General features: G+C 52.0%; 10 protein-coding genes across 10 annotated transcripts; 7 read left to right on the plus strand and 3 right to left on the minus strand.

The window, feature by feature from the left end:
- Nucleotides 1-1794: 1794 nt before the first annotated feature.
- N7482_001966 (putative C6 transcription factor) lies at nucleotides 1795-4200 on the plus strand (the record flags this gene model as incomplete). The annotated part of the gene is made up of 6 exons (XM_056684091.1): nucleotides 1795-2025; nucleotides 2138-2833; nucleotides 2894-3045; nucleotides 3113-3292; nucleotides 3350-3697; nucleotides 3786-4200. 6 exons carry the CDS (start codon nucleotides 1795-1797, stop codon nucleotides 4198-4200), a joined length of 2022 nt encoding a protein of 673 aa, XP_056547697.1.
- Nucleotides 4201-5456: 1256 nt separating this feature from the next.
- N7482_001967 (putative eukaryotic translation initiation factor 3 subunit EifCl) lies at nucleotides 5457-7028 on the plus strand (the record flags this gene model as incomplete). Its single annotated transcript, XM_056684092.1, has 2 exons — nucleotides 5457-5762; nucleotides 5907-7028. The coding sequence occupies 2 exons, from the start codon at nucleotides 5457-5459 to the stop codon at nucleotides 7026-7028; spliced, it is 1428 nt and encodes a 475-aa protein (XP_056547698.1).
- Nucleotides 7029-7729: 701 nt separating this feature from the next.
- Nucleotides 7730-8254, plus strand: N7482_001968 (uncharacterized protein; the record flags this gene model as incomplete). The annotated part of the gene is made up of 2 exons (XM_056684093.1): nucleotides 7730-8134; nucleotides 8192-8254. 2 exons carry the CDS (start codon nucleotides 7730-7732, stop codon nucleotides 8252-8254), a joined length of 468 nt encoding a protein of 155 aa, XP_056547699.1.
- A 600-nt stretch (nucleotides 8255-8854) lies between these two features.
- On the minus strand, nucleotides 8855-9974 carry N7482_001969 (HesB/IscA family protein; the record flags this gene model as incomplete). The annotated part of the gene is made up of 2 exons (XM_056684094.1): nucleotides 8855-9223; nucleotides 9645-9974. 2 exons carry the CDS (start codon nucleotides 9972-9974, stop codon nucleotides 8855-8857), a joined length of 699 nt encoding a protein of 232 aa, XP_056547700.1.
- A 304-nt stretch (nucleotides 9975-10278) lies between these two features.
- bna5-1 (kynureninase) lies at nucleotides 10279-11912 on the plus strand (the record flags this gene model as incomplete). The annotated part of the gene is made up of 4 exons (XM_056684095.1): nucleotides 10279-10468; nucleotides 10537-10883; nucleotides 10951-11416; nucleotides 11470-11912. The coding sequence occupies 4 exons, from the start codon at nucleotides 10279-10281 to the stop codon at nucleotides 11910-11912; spliced, it is 1446 nt and encodes a 481-aa protein (XP_056547701.1).
- An 809-nt stretch (nucleotides 11913-12721) lies between these two features.
- On the plus strand, nucleotides 12722-14340 carry N7482_001971 (MFS transporter; the record flags this gene model as incomplete). Its single annotated transcript, XM_056684096.1, has 2 exons — nucleotides 12722-12994; nucleotides 13057-14340. The coding sequence occupies 2 exons, from the start codon at nucleotides 12722-12724 to the stop codon at nucleotides 14338-14340; spliced, it is 1557 nt and encodes a 518-aa protein (XP_056547702.1).
- A 248-nt stretch (nucleotides 14341-14588) lies between these two features.
- On the minus strand, nucleotides 14589-15256 carry N7482_001972 (ER membrane protein complex subunit 4; the record flags this gene model as incomplete). Its single annotated transcript, XM_056684097.1, has 3 exons — nucleotides 14589-14664; nucleotides 14721-15067; nucleotides 15122-15256. 3 exons carry the CDS (start codon nucleotides 15254-15256, stop codon nucleotides 14589-14591), a joined length of 558 nt encoding a protein of 185 aa, XP_056547703.1.
- Nucleotides 15257-15776: 520 nt separating this feature from the next.
- Nucleotides 15777-18510, plus strand: N7482_001973 (putative AP-2 adaptor complex subunit beta; the record flags this gene model as incomplete). The annotated part of the gene is made up of 6 exons (XM_056684098.1): nucleotides 15777-15812; nucleotides 16087-16271; nucleotides 16355-16430; nucleotides 16496-16860; nucleotides 16916-17344; nucleotides 17403-18510. The coding sequence occupies 6 exons, from the start codon at nucleotides 15777-15779 to the stop codon at nucleotides 18508-18510; spliced, it is 2199 nt and encodes a 732-aa protein (XP_056547704.1).
- A 1030-nt stretch (nucleotides 18511-19540) lies between these two features.
- N7482_001974 (NAD(P)/FAD-dependent oxidoreductase) lies at nucleotides 19541-20863 on the plus strand (the record flags this gene model as incomplete). The annotated part of the gene is made up of 1 exon (XM_056684099.1): nucleotides 19541-20863. The coding sequence occupies one exon, from the start codon at nucleotides 19541-19543 to the stop codon at nucleotides 20861-20863; it is 1323 nt and encodes a 440-aa protein (XP_056547705.1).
- A 285-nt stretch (nucleotides 20864-21148) lies between these two features.
- On the minus strand, nucleotides 21149-22561 carry cwc25 (U2-type spliceosomal complex subunit CWC25; the record flags this gene model as incomplete). Its single annotated transcript, XM_056684100.1, has 3 exons — nucleotides 21149-21826; nucleotides 21858-22449; nucleotides 22536-22561. The coding sequence occupies 3 exons, from the start codon at nucleotides 22559-22561 to the stop codon at nucleotides 21149-21151; spliced, it is 1296 nt and encodes a 431-aa protein (XP_056547706.1).
- Nucleotides 22562-22655: the final 94 nt, after the last annotated feature.

The raw sequence follows: 22655 nt of genomic DNA on the forward strand, positions 1-22655 counted from the left end.
AAGCCTAGCTATGGCACCGTCACCAGCGGTTGATGCGGTATCTCTATGGATAAACACAAAGCCTTGGTAAGAAGTCAAAGCATCGCGTGGTACGGAGTAGTTCTTCATGTGTGAGAAAATGGTTCCAGTTATCATCTCGACGAATGACAGACGCGATCCTGCAGCGGAGTCGTGAGCATGACTGGTTCTCGGGGTGAGCGCTGTATAGCATCTTGCATCTTCATCCCGGGTTTTGAGAATTGATCTGACATCATGGAGTCCAATATCGCCGCAACTGCCACCCTCCTGCCGAATAATACGGTCCGGTCTGCTGTATCCGTTGCGCGGAGTGACGCAAAACAGATGCCAAGACAAAGCGGGCCAGGACAACCAGACTACCCGATTGGAGGACAAAATAGCAGCCAATGAAATACGTCGGAAGTGGAATAGCCGCAAGCCACCCTGCCGGCGGAGATGCGATCTACCTCGCGGGAGACGAGCGGAAGTACTCTGTCGTACGGCGAATAATTCCGGCCACTGGCTGTGGAGATGGCACTGGATAAGGTTCGGGGCTGCTGAGTGCATGATAGCCTTCCCGGTCTGCTCCTTCAGGCTGGCGGATTGAAAAGAGCGTCCCGCATCGGAAAAATGAAGGTCTCGACTATATCGTGGTACGCGATATTCCATACCTTCCTTTGCGTGTACTTCGTGTAGCTATATGGGCCGTGGTTGTTTCGCAACCAAGGCACTGGGACGCTCGCCACTTTCTCTAAATGGTCGAAAGCTTCCCCGGATCACCGGCAGGTGGTATGATCGAAACACCTCCAGGTTTGCCACATCGTGCAAGCACTTCCGCATCCCTCGATGGCAGATCTAACTCGATAGTTTTGGAGAGCCTGACTCCAGCAGCTGGACCGATCTGATGTAAGAGTGAGGTGTTGCCTGCATATCTAGCTAGTCTCATACACAGCGACGACAGCATCGGGGGGGATTAGCCGAAGGTGCAGTAGTGTGTAGGGCCTCGTTTTCAATCAACCTCGAACTTAAAAGAGATTTGCAGCGGACATCCGCGACTGGACGGATGGATGATCGTCGGTTCAAGATTTTAGCCTGGCAGGTGAGTTACTCGGCTCGCCTCTCAAGGGCAGTTTCGCGTGGGTAATTTACCCACGCCTGGTTTGTGGACTGGATGCGGTCATATTCCCTGTTCGCATCCCCATCGCACCGACCAGAGGATCCAGGCTAGCCTCGTCCTGATCGACCTTACCCTTACCCCGCCCGTCTGAATGCCGCCAACGGTGCCAAATTCAGATTGGTAGGCTACCGACTCGCTCTCCCTTCGCCAATCACCATGACGTTAAATCCTGAGCCAACGCGCGCCACTCCCCCCGTCCCTCCTCCTCCTCCCTTGTTGTGTGACAGCTGCCGAATCCCTATATTGTTTGCTGGAGGTGACCGCCTCAATCATTCTCGGGTTTGTCACCTGCCGGCCGGCGTCGATCTTCTCGCCCAGTTCCACATAGCCCTTTGTGTCTCACCCCGCGAGTATATAACACGGCAAACGAGCTATCATAACGCCAAACATGACCCGTTGAACCTTCTCAGACTGGAGGTTTCGGCTCTGGCGGAGTGTGTGTGATTCAATTTCCACAAGACAGACGCCTATTTTATTTTATTTTTATTTCTATCTATATTGTAGTGCTGTGCTGGTTGACGGTGCGTGCCTACCTTCCCTGCTACTCGTGCACCCCTAGGAGTCGAGTTCAGAGCAAGCCTCGGATTATCTTGCTCAGCTTGCATCACCATAACGAATCCATGGCAAAGGATTCCCAAGCAGCCGGACAGGATTTCGTTGCTCGGAAGTCACAGCCGCATGCTGTGAGACACTTTGGGGCACAGAAGATGAGCCATCACGATCATACGAAGCAGTTCCCGGCGCTGTTGCCCGGTCCGCCACGCACACTTCCAGCACAGTCTTCGATGTCCGTGAGTCGGCCAAAGAAGAACTCGACAGCTTGCCTAGCATGCAAAGCCGCAAAGAGGAAGGTATGTTGTCGGCCACCAGGCAGCCTCGACGTGTTCGTCTTGGCTCCAAGGAATGAAAGAGAAGTGCGATGGCTTGGATTCGTGAACTGACAATACCATCTTCTAAATTCAGTGCTCTGGACCACCATCCCCTTGCAAGGCCTGTTTGAGCGATGATGCCGAAAGCAATTGCCACTTCGACCCAAGCCGCGATTTGAGGCGCAAGGTGGGCGTGAAGCGAACCATACAAGAGCTCACCGATTACAAAGATCTGTTCGATTCTTTGTTGAGCACCATTCGATCAGCGCAGCACGACAAAGTGGTGAAACTAGTGGAACTGATCAAGAACAATGGGTCAATGGGCGATATTGCTCTGGCGGTGGGCAGCGACGGAACCAGGTTCACGGAGCCTAAGTTCCTAACAGCCATGGGCCATCAGACCATAGCAGAGGACGTGGACCAGCATATTGACTCGCTTATTGAGACCTTTAATCCACCTTTCCATCGGGACTCGGCACCGAATCAAGGATCGACTTCGCCGGAAGAGCATCCTATGGAATTACCACGAGCCGCATTCGATCCATACGCTCGGGTCACTCTAGAAAATCTCTGCTATAGCCCCCTCTTCACGGTGCCTGCCAAACCCTGGACTGAAGTGACTGATGACAATGACCTTGTGTCGCATCTAGTCTCACTGTACTTTACGTGGGACCACCCGTGCGCGCAGTTTGTGGATCAAGGCATCTTCCTGGAACATATGAAGATGGGCAACCTCAACTCCGAATTTTGCTCACCACTCTTGGTCAATAGTCTTTTGTCTATGGCAAGCGTATGATGCCCCAAGCGATTTACCAGTCCTAGATCGTCCAGTTTGCTAACTTCCGGAAAGGTCTATTCTGACAGCCCTGGCGTTTTCTCAGACCTTGGAAATGTATTTTCCCGGGGGCAGAGTTTCTTCGACGAAGCCGAACGATTATTGAAACCCCAGGAGGGGCTTCCAAGTTTGACAAACATCCAGGCTCTCCTAATGATGTGTTGTGTGTATGCGGCCCTTTTGATGTTTCTCTATGCGTTATTTCCGGTGGGAGAAAGCTGAAGGATTTCGTAGATTGTCATATCAAGGAAAGACCAGTCGAGCATGGTGGATCCTGCGAGGGGCCGTTCAGCTGGCACAGGACATGGACTTGTTTTCCTCTCCTCAGAAGGCGCATCCGTCTGGGGAGGCCATGTCGCCTGAGATGGAACGAGTTCGTGCAATCACGGCTTGGGGCATATTTGGCTTGAACCTGTGCGTGGATCTCAATCATACCATGGAAAGAGAAAGAGCATCTAACCTCTTCCATAGTCAGCTATCCATGAAGCTCCGCAAATTTACCAACTTGGCCCGACCTGCCTCCAGGTTAACTGTGGGAGGTAACGAGGACTTCGAGTGGACTCCGTACCCGCGGTCGAACCAAATAACTTATGCCACAAAGCCGGCACACCTCCCTCAAGTCAGGCAAGGCCTGGCCGAGCTAACAGATATCATGGTACATGTTCAAGAGGTCTTGCACGTTGAAGGTCTCCATGATAGTTTTCATGAGTTGATGACCAAAGCAGAGGGCCCTTATAAACGGCTACAGAAGTGGCTGAGAACTTGGCCCGATGCGACTCAAATTGGAAGAGAGCCGATTTCACAACTCCTTATTCTCCGGTAAGACAGTTGCCACAAATCATCATTTTAGAAAAAAAAAATTTGTCTCTTTATTCGGTTCGGTTTCCCATGCTGACCATGCGCGAAGCATTCAATGCCTCCAGGCGATCATGAACCTTGTCGAAAGGTTGATCGACCGAGATCAAGAAGGAGCTATGTCCCAACAATTGCAGCGGACTTGGTGTGAACAGGCTGAAGGGATGGCCGAGTGCCTTCGTATTCATCGCCAGTCGTATGGTCTGAAACACGTTCCCAGTCAGGTTGCCGACGCGGTTCAAACGGCACTTCGGACCCTGGTGCATCAGCTGGATGTTACCGGCAACGCGAAACACGCTTTCATTGAACTCTGTCGTTTTGGCATCGTTCTTAGTCAGAAATTTCAACCCACAGCGGAGACCGTCCGCGCCATTCAGTTGCTGTCTCAACGTGGTGCTGTAAGACTGCCCACCGAAGCCGTCGCGATCCTGGACGGGTCCGAGCTGAGCAAAGCGCAGGAGTGGTGAAAGTCGCAGTTGAATCCAGGAAGAAGATGGGTTTCCATTGTATTGCAAGGCTAATGGTTTATCTGGGAGAGGGTAGCTTGTGCCAGGATTGTTACATAGTCTGAACAAGGAGTGGAAATTTGTCAAGTCGAAGGGGTCAAGGCCTGGATTGTATACGTGAGAGACGGGTAGTTGACGCATGATATTGGATTGTTATGGCTAGAAGGATGGAAGCCTGTTGTCATTCAGAGAAATCCCGGCTCCTGTTCGGTCCAAGGAAATATGCTCTCGACTTGAATGGGTGGTACGGTACCCACTTCACCCATCCTGAGGGTTTCCGGATCCTCACACGGTTTGAGTGACAATGTCCCTCGAGGGGCTCCATGCTCTCTCACACTCGCTGACAGCAATGAAAGGATCGGGTGTGCATATGTTCACAGGCGGAAGAGGTGGAATGAGCGTATCTGCTGGGAATTAACCACCCGGAGGTCCTTCCCGATAGAGGCCCCAGGCAACCGGACTCATTTTCTGGCTGCCAACCATTCAATTGCGCATACGGTGACCAAAATATCGAGAAGCGAATCGTGGGGTGAGATATTCGAGTTAAGAGCCTGATATGATGGAGTTTGTGTTACAATATTTCGCCTGTCAGGTATATACCAATGCGCATCACCGCCACACAAGCCATGCGCACCGAAGCATCTTCGATGACGGCCCTCGGATGCTTTTCTTCGGTTCCTAATTTTAAATATCGCGGCCTGCTTAATTTTCTTGTTTCTTATTGAACAGGAGCTGATAATGGCCAAGAGAGTATAGGCGAAAACGACAAATCTAACCATTTGACTATCTCTGCCCGGGGTATATGATTAAAAATGTGCAGCGTTGGACTGAGTGACAACGTCCTTCCTCCGTCATAGCTCCCATAGCTCTCCTCGTAGTCCGAGACGAGACAAACATGGCTGACACTCCATTCGAACGTACTTTGACCTAGTAGCCATTACTTTATCCTCCAGGATGCCGGATGCTCTCTTAAGCCCAGTACCTTGGGCACATCTCGGCACAAGCTGAGTCAGCACCTGCTTTATGCGCAGATAAGATAAGCACAACACCGAAGCGAAAACCCTCAAAATTCGACTTCTTTGGCAAATCGCACACGCCGCCGACGGACGTGACCCCCCACCACCAACCTCCCTTCCGCCCTTGCCGTCATCCCTTTGGCGCGAGAAAAAATACCCACGTTCTCTCCCTCCCTCCTCTCCTGCCCTTTCCCGCCCACAATGTCCTACGACGACCGCGCCAATGCGCGCCCCAACCTGAACGATGAGTCCGATGTTGAGGAGGAGGCTCTGGTCAACGACTACCGCGAGCAGGTCAACTTCGAGGATGGCATGAGCGATCTGGATCGGACGACATCCCTCGGTGGCTCGCAGGCCCAGGACCTCCAGGCACAGCTCGCCGCCGCCGCTACCCCGCTGGAATACCAGGCGACCCTCGAGACCAAGTTCGCCAGCTACGACAACTACTGCAGCCTCTTTCACTACATACTGAACTCGGAAGGTCCTGTGGATCTGGAGGTTCCCTCGGTAGGTGCTCCGCTGGATTTTCCATTGTGGATGATCGAAGGCAACAATGAATGAAAGCAACGCTTGGCAATCGTGGAATTGGCAAAACACCCGTGACGGAATGCGTGAAGATTATGTAGCTAACATTCGATGCTTTTGCTCTAGTACTACTGGGCCTGGGACGTCATTGACGAGTTCATCTACCAATTCGAGTCGTTTTGCCGCTACCGTAATCGGGTTGCCCGTAGCGGCTCATCCGAGGAGGAGGCTCAGCTGCTCCGCGAGAACCCCAATACCTGGGGCTGCTACTCCGTGCTGAACGTCCTCTACTCCCTCATCCAGCGCTCCCAGATCAACGAGCAGCTGGCTGCCATCAAGCGTGGTGATGACCCTATCGCCTTCGCTGGCGAGTACGGCTCCCGCCCTCTCTACAAGATGCTGGGCTACTTCTCGATCATCGGCCTGCTGCGTGTGCACTGCTTGCTTGGTGACTTCAGCCTCGCCATCAAGACCCTCGACGACATCGAGATGAACAAGAAGGCCATGTTTGCCCGAGTGATGGCCGCCCACTTCACCACCTACTACTACGCAGGTTTCTCCTACATGATGATGCGCCGTTACGCCGATGCCATCCGCATGTTCAGCCACATTCTGGTCTACGTTTCGCGGACAAAGAACTTCCAGAAGGGCGGCAACAGTTACGATGCTATTGCCAAGAAGAACGACCAGATGTATGCCCTGATCGCCATCTGCGTCGCTCTCCACCCCACTCGCCTGGATGACACCATCCACTCTGCCGTCCGCGAGAAGTACGGCGAGCAGTTCCACCGCATGCAGCAGGGCGGCCCCGAGGCCCTGCCCGTCTTCGAGGAGCTGTTCCGTTCCGCCTGCCCCAAGTTCATCAGCCCTACGCCTCCTGACTTCGACAACCCCGCCGTCAACGTCGACCCCGTCGACCACCACACCGCCATCTTCATGGATGAGGTCAAGAACACCTTGTTCAACCCCACAATTCGCTCCTACCTGAAGCTCTACACCACCATGGATCTCAAGAAACTGGCGGGCTTCCTTGAGGTGGAGCCTGAGAAGCTCCGCTCGTGGCTGCTGGTGAACAAGCAACGCAGCCGCCAGATCCGCTGGGTGGAGGGTAGTCTGCTGGATGGTGAGGCCGTTATTGCCAACGACCTCGACTACGCCCTTGAGGATGACCTGATCCACGTCAGCGAGACCAAGGCCGGCCGCCGCCTGGTGGACTGGTACCTGCGCAACCTTGCGCGCGTCTACTAAGGGTGGTGCACCTCCCTACAACACCCGCATCTGGTTTGATATCCAAATCATGATATGTTCCGCCGGTGTCTAGCGAGGGTAAAAAGGTGGAGGATGGACTGACTTCACATGCAAGAAAGAATGGTACATGACTCGAGATGAAATTTTTCTTTCATATTCTTTAACCCGCTGCCCCCTTGTTCTCTTTTCCCGTATTGTCCTCGTTGCCTTCTTCTGTTGTTGGTTTCTATACGCCTTTTCTATTTCCTTTTTTTATTTGTCCTTGGTCTTTTGTTGGTTCAAGAGACCAGCATGTGGATTCAAAATCAAGTCGGGCTATCGCGATATCTTTGGAGGGCGTACGATTCTCATTTGCCCCGGTCTGCTGTTCTGCTTCTTTTTCAGGAGGGTGATTCACTCGAGCAGAGTGTGTTGTGTGGTAGATGAAAAGAGAGACTTGCTGAATGCATAGATCAATGATTACATTCCAACAGTACATATCTGAAAGTAGTTAAAACGTCTAGGTAGATCGGCTGCGGCTGCCCAGATAGCCATTGCTCATTCTAGAAAAGCTGATCCTAAGTCATTCAATGGTCAGTCACCGGGTACTAAGTAAATCCGCGTCCGAATCTAGGTAATGCCCAACCATCGATTCATCCAATTTTTATATCCTCCTGCAACCTCTCCAGAGTGGATATACCTAAATCCCACCCGCAAACATTATGGATATATCCCAGATTTCATCTCAGCTCTCCTCATCACCCAAAAGATTTTCAGACTGCTGTCTAGCCATATCAAACACATTCGTCACAAATTTGATACATCTTCTCCCCAAAAAGCCCGCATTCACCCTCTCAATCGGCAGCGGATCCGGCCTCTTGGAAGCCCTACTCACGCGAACCAATGCAACAATCTCAGTCGAAGGTGTTGAGGTAGCCTCGACCGTTAACCATTACATTGCTGAAGAAGACATGCATGTCACTGGCGGTGCATGGGACCTTCATTCGCGCGCCCAGCAGGCTGCGGCGTGGATGTTTGTCTACCCGCGCCAACCAAGGCTCATCACCAAGTATATTGAGGCATATGGTGATGAAAGTATTGATATGATCGTGTGGCTTGGGCCGAAGGTAGATTGGCCTGATTACGAGCCGTGTTTTCGTCAGTCTGTGTTCTGTGTATTGCAGAGTCTGGAGGATGTTGGGCTAGCACCTTACGAGACTGCGGTTGTGGCTAGGAGATCGACTTGATGACGAAAGAGAAGGCTGGCTGTATTATAACCTATGACTATATCTCATCGCTAAGTGATGGCAAATTTAGAGACAGATACAACTACATGGTAAAATTAGGCAAAAACGAATCACGCGTGTCCGAGTAACTAAGATTTAGGTAAATAGCTATGGACATGCAACATAGTGCACTTGGAGTAGAGGATCAACGCCAGGCCATGCAGTCAACGCCGCCTTTGTCTCCTGTTGTCTTCGCTCGGCTGCTTCAGACAGATGCAAATTCACTAAATCTCTGGTATTACTAGAATACCAGGCCACACAAGTACCGTATACAGTGCACTGGTCAATGCAGTATGATGCTTCCGGAATGCCATCATATAAGTCATTTTAATTTTTGTGGGCAGAGACGACTCGTATGCCCTGCGAAATATATACGATGACAAGCATACCTTACAATACATATTTTCTCAAACTGTGGTCGAAGCAAATGGTCTCAAAAGTAGAGAAGAGGGGGTATAAAATGCAAATTAATCTATCTTTCCAGGGCAGAGTATGCCGTACTAGTACATGCAAGAGAGAAAAGAAACCTTGGAAGTCCTTGTTTAGAGAACCCAGCCCAAATCACATCACATCAAAGCTTGTCCCGCAGCCGCAGTTACTTGTTGCCCGGGGGTTGTCCACGATCTTAAATTGACTACCGATCAGTTCGGTAGTGTAGTCAACTGTGCTACCAGACAGCAGCTCCAGGGACGGCTCATCCATGACGACCTTGGCCCCGCCAGCGGCATTGGTTGAGGCTTCCGAAGAGTCTGCCTCGCCTTCGAAAACGGTATCCTCCTCCGCATCTATTTTGTTTGCTGACTCGAGCGACATCATGTATTGGAACCCATGGCAGCCGCCGCTGGTGACTGTAATGCGGAGATGGTGGTAAGGGTTTTCTTCTTTCGTGGCAGAGTGAGAGGAGGAGGGGTCGGTGATTTCGCGGAGGCGCTGTAATAATTAGCTTTTAGTCTCGTGCATTAATCTGTTTTTCCCCAAAAAAAAAAAATATAATATAAAGAAAAGAAAAAGTCCCCCAAAAAAAACATACAACAGCCAGGATTCGCATGTGGTCACCCACCATACTACTAACTGGCCGGCGTGTGGCTTAAGTACGGCTGAGCGGACGGGAAGCCCTGTTCTCCACACCCTATGGTCGTATGTACCAGAGACAACCGGGAAGTGGTTTAAGCTGTGCTGACCGATCGAATCTCTTTCATTCGACAGGAGTCCGGTCCCGACAGTAGCCATAGCCCAATGCCAGGGTTCTCGGAGAACTCTCAGAGCTTACCACGTTCGCCAGCGCATCCCATCAAACATGGAGGCAACCATGCAGAAGCAACAAGACCGAAAGAAACTATTGTAAACGTACCTCCACGGCGCGAGGGGAGATCCCAATCATAAGTGTCTCCCCATCATCTCCGGTTCTCGGATTTTGTGTCACTTTTGTAGCGGAACGAACGAACGAGGAGGAGAAGGAGGCGATAGACTGGCGGACGGGTGATCGGAATATACACCCCTGCAGAGAGGAGGGTCTATAGGCATGCATAACAGTTAAGCCTGCCGTACCCCGGCGAGTAGCGAGTTCGCTGACGGAGGAGGATGCGGAGAGGCGCAAAGCGGACCGGGAGGTCGAGAAGAGTCGGCCCTGCTGTTGAACTAATCGCCGTGTGGCTGTCGATGCGAACAGTGACCGCGACATGGTTGGGTATGTGCAGGGGTCGCCGTGCTCGAGAGATGGCGAAAAGATGCTTGGATTAGTTATCTCATCGTCCCATCCGATGGCCGCGGGTTAACCTTAGTCACTTCGGCAGTGGCGCGATTGGTCAGCGCGGGCGGAGGAGAATGGCAGAACACTGAAAAGGGTAAGGGATCGGAGATGGCGGGGAAGAAACTTGATTTCTTTTGACTTGTGATCAGGGTGTTTCTCGGATTCATTGGGTTCGCTAGAGTATCGTCTGATTCTAGTAGTATCGCACGGTGACTGGGGATAGTTACGCCTCAATATGGGTTCGCGGCAGCATCTCCGCGATATCAAGTCCGGTCCCCCACTTCACTACCAGGATGATATCAGAGCGTACACAAGGGAGTATGCCGAGGCCCTCGACGCACAAGACCCTCTACATCCATTCCGAGACGAGTTCATCATTCCCTCCAAGCAAGACTTGAAACGGCAGACCCTGTCAGGAGATGAAGGTACGTAGACTTGGTTATACCCGGTTCTCCAGTCCTTGCCGCACCATTGATACTTATGTCTCCAACAGGTCACGATGAAGCTTCTGACCCCCGATGCATTTATCTCTGTGGGAATTCTTTAGGTGTTCAGCCTCGCAGTACTCGGCGGTATATCGAGCAATATCTACGCACCTGGGCAACTAAAGGCGTGACTGGTCACTTTGTGCCGCACGAAGATCAATTGCTGCCTCCATTCGTCGATGTCGATACTGCTGGATCCAAATTGATGGCACCAGTGGTGGGCGCCTCCCAAAGCGAAGTGGCGGTAATGGGGACTCTCACTGCCAATCTCCACCTTCTTATGGCCAGTTTCTACCAGCCGACGAATGAGAAGTATAAGATTATTCTCGAAGGCAAAGCATTCCCTAGTGACCATGTATGTGATTGCCTACTCACTATCTGGAGACTCAAAAGCTAGTTGACTGACCCCAAATATCCCCCAGTACGCAATTGAGTCTCAGATTCGTCACCATAATTTTGACCCAAAGCAAGCTATGGTTTTGATCGAGCCTGAGGACCTCGATCACCCAATTCTCACCACGGAGCAGATTATGAAGGTCATTGACGAAAATGCCTCCAGTACTGCTCTAGTTCTTCTCTCTGCCATTCAATTTTACACCGGTCAATACTTCGATATCCAGCGAATCACAGCTCATGCTCACTCCAAGGGCATCTTGATCGGTTGGGATTGTGCCCATGCCGCCGGGAATGTAGACTTGCGTCTGCATGACTGGGATGTAGATTTTGCTGCGTGGTGCAGCTACAAGTATCTCAACAGCGGACCTGGTGGCATGGCTGCACTTTTTGTCCACGAACGCCACGGACGGGTAGACAGTGAAGAGACATTCCGCCCTCGATTTTCAGGCTGGTGGGGTAGTGATCTCCAGACACGCTTTAGAATGGAAAATAGTGAGTGGACCCGTCGGAAAATCTGATAACAAGATGATCACTAATAATGTTAGAATTTGTCCCCCAGCCCGGCGCTGCTGGCTTCCAGCTCTCCAACCCCTCCGTTCTGGACATCAACGCTGTTATCGCCTCGTTGGAGATCTTTAATCGGGCAACGATGAAGGAGATCCGGCAAAAGTCACTTCAAATCACGGGTTATCTGGAACACTTATTACTCAAGTATCCCCTGAACGCCCTCCCAGAAGATAAGCCGTTCACGCTTATTACACCATCCAACCCAGGAGAGCGAGGCGCTCAGCTTAGCCTACGGCTGCAGCCTGGACTACTAGATCACGTTTTGCACCACCTGAAAGAGAAGGGAGTGGTGATTGATGAAAGGAAACCCGATGTCATTCGGGTGGCTCCTGCGCCTTTGTATAACACGTATGTAGATGTGTGGGAGTTCTGTCAGATATTCTTCCAAGCTTGTCGGGAGGCCGTCAAGGCTCTAGGTTGACATTTATATACCGGCATCGAAACAGTCAATTTTGGCATGATTTGGACCCAGTAGAGCATTTCATTGTTAAATGTGGATAATAACTCTGAAAACGCAGCAAAAATCTTAGTTTCAGTTAAATAGCTAGCCATCCGAAGTATGGAAAAATGGGCGGTCACCACTATTATCCAAGTTATCGGTATCCCACCTAGCTAATTTTGGGTTTAAACCCCTACTTATGTAGGACAAGCTACATAACTTTTCAATGTGGGTTTCCCACCTTGCCCAATATCTTATTGATAAAAGCTCGTATCTATAGATACATTAGAGAAAGTCCCTTGGAAGTGAACTGTATTCTCAACCTAGCATTAAGGTTGTACCTACATATATTCGACACCACAAGTTTTATGGTCTAATGGTTTGGGGTAGACGTTTGCGCTACTAGTACCTACAAATGGAAAGGGCCACCTAGATCAGCAATTATCTGATTTGGTATGTGTCTTCAGAACCCGAGGGCGCAGACTCGGCGATTTGCACTAATGCCGAGCATGCGCCGGGTTTCCAGGCGGAGTTACCCGCCGACGTACCCTTTTTTGCAGGACAAGCACTAAGCACATCGGCATCTCGGCACCCACCAGGCTTTTTCTCCACACATGACTGGTCCACAGCAATCTGGCAAGGCCTTGATTTGATACCTTCCACATGGGGGTTAGTCAATTTGAGAAACAGTCGTGGTTAATCTGCTCGTTCAGCATGCCCGTCATAAAATCTTTGGCCAGAACGCTGGCTGGTATCCACGTTGGGAGACGGCCACTCCGCGAAGAAAGGAAATGGGAGCCGTGCCGACCTCGACTGTGATTTCGACGGACGTGGAAACCGCGCGTGATGTGAACGAGAATGCGGGGAATCATCTTGGGGGGTCCGCCGATGTCGACTACTCGGTCTTCACCATTAGCCAGCGGCGGTATATCGTTTTCATGGCGTCGTGGGCTGGGTTCTTCTCGCCAGTCTCGTCTCAGATCTATTTCCCGGCCTTGAACACCTTGGCTCGAGATCTTCATGTCTCAAACTCCCTGATCAACTTGACTCTCACGAGCTACATGGTGAGTTGGTCTCGTGCCCCGCTTCCACTTTCAACTGGGAACTAACATCGTGAATGAAACAGATTTTCCAAGGTTTGTCACCTATGTTCATTGGCGATTTTGCCGATAAGGCTGGAAGACGACCTGCATACGTGGTGTGTTTCAGTATTTACATCGCCGCCAACATCGGGCTGGCCTTGCAGAACAACTATGCGGCCCTGTTCGTCCTCCGATGCCTGCAAAGTGCGGGAAGCAGCACTACGATTGCCCTTTCGTCGGGTGTCGTCTCCGATGTAGCCACCGCAGCCGAGCGAGGATCCTACATGGGCTTCGTCACGGCAGGCTCGCTTTTAGGGCCTTCCGTGGGCCCTGTCATTGGAGGTCTGCTCTCTCAATATCTCGGCTGGCGGGCCATCTTCTGGTTCCTCGTCATCTTCTCTGGGGCCTTTATGGTTCCATTTCTTGTTTTCTTCCCGGAAACCGCTCGGGGCGTCGTTGGCGACGGTTCATTACCGCCTCAAAAGTGGAACATGTCCTTGATTAGCTATCTCAAACTTCGAAAAGCTAGTAAGGAAGGTATCGAACCTCCGCCCAATTCGCGCAAACAGAAGCTACAGTTCCCGAATCCTCTACAAACGCTCGCCATCGTTTTCCAAAAGGATATCGGCATCCTCCTCTTCTGCAATGCCATCCTTTTTGCCGGTTTCTATGATGTCAGCGCAACGATACCATCGATCTTTCACGAGCTATACGGCCTAGACGATCTTCAAATTGGCTTGTGTTATATCCCGTTCGGCCTTGGGGCTTCTATTGCGTCCATATTGAACGGCAAGTTCTTGGATTATAACTACCGCCGCATCGCAAAGCGACTGGGATTCCCCGTGGTTAAAAATCGTCAGACAGACCTAAGGAATTTCCCAATCGAGAAAGCTCGCCTTGAAATTGCGTTCCCAATGCTTACAATCGGAAGCCTTTCAATTCTCGCATTCGGATGGTGCTTAAATTTTGGGGTTCACCTGGCTGCCCCAACCACCATTCTGTTCCTCATGGGTCTCACTCTGACAGGGGCTTTCAACACTATCGGTACTATCCTGGTGGACTTCTACCCGACACAGGCGGCCAAGGCCACAGCCGCCAACAACATTGTGCGATGCTTGCTCGGAGCGGGCGCAACAGCCTTGATTGACCCGATGCTCGCAGCCATGGGCCGTGGGTGGTGCTTTACCTTCGTTTCGCTGATCATGCTGGCCACATCTCCGTTACTGTTACTGGTCATCTACAAGGGGCCTGAATGGCGGGAAGAGCGCCGTCTAAAGGAGGAGGCCAAGAAAACTGGCGCGGAGACAAAATCTACGAATGAGAAATGAAATATGCCGTCAGAGAAGTTCGAGTTAGAACAAGAGCCGATAGCGTTGATCTCATTGCGATGCCGCTACGAAAGAATCATGTACTTGAAATTAGATCGATACCCGTGCGAATGCATTAGATGCTCCATCGTAGTTCGTTGCTTGCTTGTTATGAGAAAACTTCAGATATCCATCATAATACAACCCAATATCTGTATTCGAAGTGGCCTTTGTTATTATGCTACACGTTATCACGTCGTTATCGTGCATCACCTGAATGCAAAGTAAGCCCGCTCCAACGGCTGTCGCTCTGATTCCCAAGCAAGCCAATCCGATCTCGTAGTCCTACCGAAATGTCAGTACCCGACAGCAAAGAAATAACACCCAGTATCAAAACGTACGGCAACAGTCCCATCGCGTTGACTTTCCAGATACCCAATGCCAGCAGCAGGAACTGCATCAACACGTAGACCAGTTTCACAGCAACCAGGCGCCCGCGTGTCGACGGAGTCTCGTACTTGGCGAACGCCGCGTTGGTGTTGATCAAACCCTGGATGGGGCCCTTAAACAGCATAAAGACCATCATAATGCTGAAAACCTGCAGGCTGTTGCCGGACATGTACATCATGATTCCGTTCATGGGGAGCGACTTGGATGGGGCGATGGCGATCTCCCAAGCCTTCTTCATCTTCAGGGCGTCGGTATCTTCGGCTTTCTTCGCGGTCGGTTGCTGCTGCTGTTGCTGGCGCTGATATATGTTAGCGCTTTATTTGTAAACCGCCGAAGAGTTCCCCAAGCGCACCTGTTTACCCCCCCGGCTGCTGGAGAAGCCTGGTGGATCCGGGATGCTGGAGGCGGCCTTGGTGGGACGTGGCAACGGCGAGTTCATCGCGACCACCCATTGCGGCGGAGGCGGCGGTGGAAGAGCAGACGACATGGTAGGAGGGAGGGGAGAGATGATGAGGGGAGCAGGAGGAGAAGGGCTGTGTGGCGTGTGGAGGAGATCGAAAAGTGGGAAAGATGACGGGGCCAGGAGGTTTCCTCCGCAGCTCCCACTCCGCCTTGCGCCTCGATTCTCCTTTCCCTCCTCGCCTTGTCTCACTTGCTCTCCTCGTCCCACGCGTCAATTCCCCGGGCACTTCAGTTTTTGATCATGTCCGATCAATGATCCTCGCTGTCTCCGATACCTCTGGGCCCCGTGGTGCAGTGAAGACAGACATTCGCCCTTTTCTCGACTTCTAGACCTCCGACCCCCTCCAAAACCGCGATCCCCGAACCGTCCGAACGCGATTGATTTTTGCGCTGAGCAGCTTGTCCTCCTTTGATATCGACTATCTCTAGGCGATTTTCTTCCCGATTAACGTGTTCGATACCTTGGGCGGCTGCTAGATTCGCTCAAACTCCTCGAAGAGAAGGAGTCCTACAATAAGCTCGTGCGTTTTGACCACGCAGCAGCCATGAGTTCTGGAGGCGATGCGAAGCTGTTCGCCAGGGTACGTGCTTGATTCTGCGAAGTTCTACTCGGCTTGATCGTCTGATCTACTTGCGGTGGCTTTCCCCCTTCCCCGCATCTTGTCTTATGCGCTGCTCGTCTACAAAAGGGACGGGCGCCGAGGCGGCTTGCGCAGCTTCCCGTCCTATCTTTGTTTCTGTGACATGCCCCTTGGCTTTTCTACGTTGCAATACCCTAGCACTTGTTTCCCCATGTTCATCGGCTTCGCCCCTTATGCTCCCGTACATTGCTCACGCTTTGCGCAAACTCCACAGGGCAAGGTCGCCGAGCTGCGACAGGAGCTCAATAGCGGCGGCAAGAAAGACAAGAACTACTCCGCCAAAAAGATCGCCTTGAAGAAGATCGTCGCCAACATGACTATGAGCAATAATGATATGGTTGCGCTGTTCCCCGATGTGATCGACTGCATGAATTTGCCGAGCTTGGAGATCAAGAAGATGTATGCTAAGATGAAGGATGCGCCTGGCGACCTGCGGGGCAACGGCATGGCACAGGGGCCCAGATTGCTAACACGCGCTCTAGGTGCTTCTTGTTCTTGGTCAACTATTCGAGGATGAAACCGGAAGTCGCGATGAAAGCGCTACCGATCCTAGTTGATGTATGGTCCCTAATCCACTTCGTGTGACGAAAGGCCAGGTTTAGGTGCTAACGGTCGCTTTGCAGGATATGGAAGATACTAACCCTCTCGTGCGCGCGCTCGCTTTACGAACCATTTCCTACGTCCACGTGCGCGAGTTTGTTGAAGCTACCTTCCAACCACTGAAACGCCTGATGCAAGATAACGATGCCTACGTTCGCAAGACGGCTGCTTTCTGCGTTGCGAAGCTGTACGAGCATGACAAGAAGACGGTTGAGAATTCCGATCTGATCGACCGGCTCAATCGGATGTTAAAGGATGACAACCCGACCGTCGTCTCGAGCGTTCTGGCCTCGTTGTGCGACATTTGGGGTCGTAGCGAATCGATCTCTCTCACCATCGACTATGTTAGTGCATCGAAGTTGGTTTCGATCCTACCAGACTGCTCTGAGTATGATGACCTTGACCCTTAGGCCCTCTGCAAAGTATGCTTACAACTGAATCAGATGGGGTCAAAGTTATATCCTTGAGGCCTTGATGTCCTACGTGCCCCAGGACACCGCCGAGGCACTTCTGCTGGCAGAGCGAGTTGCACCGCGCCTATCTCATTCGAATTCTGCTGTCGTTCTCACTTCTTGCAGAGTAATTCTCTACCTTATGAATTATATCGCCGACGAAAAGCACATCACCTCTTTATGCCGGAAATTATCGCCACCGCTTGTTACTTTGCTCTCCAAACCTCCCGAGGTCCAATATTTGGCTCTGCGAAATGCAATCTTGATCTTGCAGAAGAGACCGGAAGTCTTGCGCAATGATATTCGGGTGTTCTTCTGCAACTATAACGACCCGATCTATGTCAAAGTGACTAAGCTGGAGTTAATGTTTATGTTGACGACCAAAGATAATATTTCGGTCGTCTTGGCAGAGCTTCGAGAGTATGCGGCTTTATCCACCAAATTTGCTAGGAAACTCACGCTGATCAATTTCCTGCAGATATGCCACTGAAATCGACGTGCATTTCGTTCGCAAGGCAGTGCGCGCCATTGGAAAATTGGCCGTCAAAATTGAGTCCGCTGCAAAGCAATGTATTGACACCCTCTTGGAACTGGTGGACGCTAAGATCCCGTACATCGTCCAAGAAGCGACAGTGGTAATCCGCAACATCTTCCGCAAGTATCCCAACCAGTACGAGAGCATTATCAGCCACGTGATCCGCAACATCGACGACCTTGATGAGCCCGAGGCCAAGGCAGCCGTCATCTGGATCATCGGTCAATACGCAGACCGTATTGACAACTCCGATGGTCTCCTGCAGGACTACCTGGCCACATTCCACGACGAAACTGTCGAAGTGCAGCTGGCCCTGCTTACGGCCACCGTCAAGCTGTTTATCCAGCGGCCTACCAAGGGCCAACAGCTCGTCCCACAGGTTCTCAAGTGGTGCACTGAAGAGACAGATGACCCAGATCTCCGTGACCGCGGCTACATGTACTGGCGTCTGTTGTCCACCGACCCAGCAACTGCGAAGCAGGTTGTCATGGGCCAGAAACCTCCCATCACGGCCGAGAGCGAGAAACTCGACCCGCGTACCCTAGAAGAACTTTGTCTGAACGTCGGTACTCTGGCCACCGTCTACCTCAAGCCTATCCACCAGGTCTTCCGTGCCGCGCGTCCCCGCCGGCTACAACACAGTCCGGCCCTGCAACGGCTCCAGGTTGAAGACGGTACCGCCAGCATGCTTGAATACAACCCGCCTACCGCCAACATGGCCTCTGCATCAACCAGCAACAGCGGCCTGGCCACAATCATCACGACCGGCAACCCAATCAGCCCCGTCAATGCCCCTCCCGCTCCCACATTCCCCGTCGGTCCTAGCGCAACCGGAACCGCGGCCGGCGCTGACGCTGTCAATGCAGCAGACAACTATTTCAACGGCATTGGCTCGCAGCAAATGGCCTCAATGGATCTCGGTGGACGCGGTAATGGGGCAGGCAGCGGCGGTGCCCCTCAATCGCAATTTGTGGTCACACAGAACCAGCAGCAGGGATATCAACCGCAGTATGCGGGTGGTGCTGCCACGGGCGAGTTATTGCTGTTGTAGGTTTCTTTGGGTTGTAATAGTAGATAGAAAGTGTTGGTATCAGAACAATAAGCGAATATTTCCGAATTCTTATCTAGACACCTCCATCAACCTTGTAAAACCCCCAACTTTCCTCGGCAAGACGTATACAAAGAACCTACAAAATCCACCAAAATAGGGTGTTTGAATATATCGTTTATCGACACTGTAGTAAATAGCTGTCCCACAAATTTGGGGCATAATACCGCTAGACTGAAAATGCTTCATAGGCTACATTCTTAGTCTATACGGTCATATATTATTTCGATAATAGCTTTTGTACACTATCCCCTTACTAAAACAGGTACTATAAAGATATCTTGCATCTGATAGTTCGGCTTCATCTTTTGAGAAATACTTTTCTACTTATTTATCTTTATATCTATCTTCTAATTGAAAATTTGGCGTAGTCCTAAAGACATCATTCCAACGTCTAGCTGAAATTCTATCCAGGGAAGGGGTTGGGAGACTGGGCCGGAGGGGGGGAGGGGTCCTTTTGAGGTGCCACGGTAAAAGTCCAATTTTTTTTCTAAATACCCATTTAGTATCTCAGATGGGATTATTGAGCTGGACGAAGCCCCAGCAAGCAGCCATTACTTGCCGTGAAGTGGTATTCAGCTCAATAACTTCTGTTATTACTAGCTAACAGCACGATCCAGGGGACGCCAGGAAGGAACCCGAGCCAAAGAGATGAGCGGCCTTCCTATGGCACCTCCGGCGCTCCCTTTCTCTTGCTCGGAAACGCCAGTCACAGGTTGGCATTTCCAATCACCAAGAGGATTGCGGGCTATTATGTCTCGGTCTATCCACACGCTGAATTCACTGCGCACAGAGTCGGCTGGAGACGGGTACATGAGGCGGTCAGCTGGCCGATATCGGGTCAATGCCACGCCCTTTGGAGTTGTTGATTGTCTCGTGATCTAATGAACCTGTGTATATAATGATATCACCCTCCACATTTGTTGCAGGAGTACCTCGCTAGCAAAAGTTCAAAACGCCGCGCCATTCCACGATGCAATCAACACTCACAGTTGCAGATCTAAATCACAACCCGTCCTCCCAGCGGGTCCTCATCGTCGGCGGGGGCATAGTTGGCGCCGCCTTGGCGTTCTATCTCTCCAAGCCAAACAGCTCCCGACACATCGTTCTCCTTGATCGGTCGTTAGAGGAGTCCCTGGGATCCACGGGTCATGCTCCAGGCTTCGTGGGCCAACTCAACGAGTCATCCGCTTTAACTCGTCTTGCTCAGGATACCGCCTCAGAATATCTCTCGATCCCAGGTGGTTTCAACACTGTCGGTGGGCTAGAACTTGCAACAACAGCCTCTGGGGAGCAGACATTACAGTCCCGATGCAAAAAGGCACGGGCTGCGGGCTTGCCTGCGGAGATTATCACGCCTGAGGCGGCAGCATCTCTTGCCCCAGACTTTATCAACCCTGACACGGTGAAGACGGGTCTGCATTTCCCATCAGATGGAACCGCAGATGCGCAAGCCATCACGTCCTACTTTACCCATGAGGCTCGAGCTCGAGGCGTAGAGTTTCTGGAGGCTGCTGTGACTGGCTTCGCGACGGTATACAACGATGATGGAACCCCCGGGGAGATTACAGCTATACGGACTGCGAAAGGCGATATCAACTTGGCAGGAAGCACTGTCATTCTCGCGACAGGAATTTGGACTTCGTCGTTGACAAGTCCGGCCAATGGCAACGAATCTTCCATCACTCAGTTCCCTGTCCCTATTATTCCGGTTGCACACCCGTACACATTCACTCCCGCCCGACCAGCCCGCATGGGAAAGCCCTATCCATTCGTCCGTTGGCCGGAGCATCATGTCTACGCCAGAGACCACGGCGATCGTGATGGATTGGGTAGCTATGACCATGCCCCACTGCAGTTGAATCCAGGTGATACAGCCATCGGAGCATGGCCTTCAAGCTTTGATGAAGTCTTGTTGAATGCTACTTCCCACTTGAAGAATGGGAAGGAATTTTTAGTCCAAGGACGACAGGGCGAGTTGGACTCTTGGGCGGCGAAAGAGCCATTCAATGGTATCTTCTCGGTGACGCCCGACAACCTCCCCCTTGCGGGCCGAGTGCCTGATGTCTCCAACTTGTGGCTCTGCGCTGCAATTTGGGTCACGACGGCTGCTGGCACGGCCAAACTGATCTCAAGGGAAATCCTTCGTGGGAGTCAGAATTCTACTTCTGCTGAAGACGAAGAGCTTCTCAAGGCTGTGAACCCAGCCCGTTTTCAGGGACTGGAAGCAGAACTGCTTACTGCTCAAGCTTTGGGAAGATATAACAACATATACAATAAAGAAACAAGCAGGTGAACATTTGATTGAGACGTGGGAGGATGGTGGAAATATGACAACCTCGGATTGGCTGTTCTGTGCAGTATCTACCTTAGGAACGAGTATGGAGCATATAAGATGCAGACATTGGTTCATTTGTTCGCATAATTGTCCAACCCGTGAAACCGCCGCTAAGAATAATCGTTGGAAAGGATTGAATGCATAACATGGACAGTGCCCTGCGAGGCACGGATTAATGTGAAACATAGAGGAAAGAGACCGTAACCCATACGAACTTAGATCCACCCCTGGACCCTAGGTTCCTTAATCCTCCATCTTGGACAGCCCACCGCGACTGCGGCGGATGCGCTCATCCAAGCTGTCCTCTTGCACGCGCCGATGCACCTGAGACATGAACCGACCACGGTCAGAGCGTTGCTTATCATCCTCCTCCTTCTGTTCCTCTTCCTTCATAGAGATATCATTGAGCCGCTGGCGTCGGTCTGCCTCTATTTCGCTTGCATTCGATTGCATTTCTGCTAGCTTGCGCAGGCGCTCCTCCTCCTGCTCCTTGGGGTCCGGCTTATTGGGCGCGGCGCGGGGAGGAGGGGGGGGCACGGTTTCGGTTGTATGAGTCGTTGCGGTTATTGAAGGCTCGTCGGGGGTAGTCTCGTCGGTCACCGTTGGCGTGGTCGTTGTGAGCTTGGGCCTTATTTGGGGATGGCGTGCGTTGTCGAGGAGATGACCGTCGTGGGGGTCTGTCGCGGTTGTGGTCCTGATCACGATCCCGTCTATGACCTGAGTCTCGATCTCGGGGGCGGTTGGAGTAGGAGTCTCTTCTCTCTCGGTAATCACGGCGATCACGCTCCCGATCACGGTTGCGGTCGTCTCGTCGAGTTCGCTCATTATCAGTCCGGCGCTCACGGTCATCATCTCCACGGCCACGGTCGTGCTCACGGTCTCGCTCGCTTCGGGATCCGCGGTGAGACCGCTCCGGGGAAGCTGGCGACCTGGAACGACTTCGGCGCGAAACCCGGTGGTGTCGATGTCGCCCCCCATCTTCCCCTTCATCACTGTATCGCCGGCGCTTCGAGTCATGATCGCGATGGCGACGATCTCGGGGCCGATCACGGTCGCCTTTGCGGCGCTCCTCTCTCTCCTTCCGCCGGGCAGCCTCCATAACGGCAGCCTCATAAGCCGCCTGTTCTCTCTTCTTGACTTCAAGTAGCGGATCATTCAAGACCTTCGTCATGGTGTCACGCGCAGACCCAACAGACGGGCCAGCCGCCGCATTCACCCCAACCACGTCCGCGCCCTTCTCCAGCTTCTGATTGTCGGTATCATTCTTCAGTAGGATACCGTCAATGCGCCGCTTGCCCAGAAGGTATCCCTCCATCTCTTCAGAGTAGTGGCCCGTGGCGCTGGATGGCGCCTGATACATCCAGTCGACTCGGGTGTGCTGCGCGGTCTTGCCGGAGGATTCTTGCAGGCGCTGGAGTTCCTGAATCTGGCGCTCTTCTTCGCGTTCGCGCCGCAGCTGTTCAACCTTCTTGCGCTCGTCCAGCGCCCGCTTCTCTTGCGCCCATACGCGCTCCTGGTTGCGGAGCAGCGATGGATGCCATGACCTGCGGCTGGGGTCAGCAACGCTGCCTTTCTCTCGAAACTGGATTTCTCATGCGTGAATAAGATATTGGGAGAAGTAAAAACTCACTTTTTCAAGTTCAGATCGCCACCCATTTTGGAGACTGCACGGAAAGCTGTGACGTTGCGAAGCTGAGGTTGGAAGATGGCTGCCCGATGGGGAAATGGTCATCCACCCTCACCGTGGCCT

Source organism: Penicillium canariense, assembly GCF_028826845.1.
Source record: "Penicillium canariense strain IBT 26290 chromosome Unknown utg000001l_segment0_segment0, whole genome shotgun sequence".
Taxonomy (NCBI): Eukaryota; Fungi; Ascomycota; class Eurotiomycetes; order Eurotiales; family Aspergillaceae; genus Penicillium; species Penicillium canariense.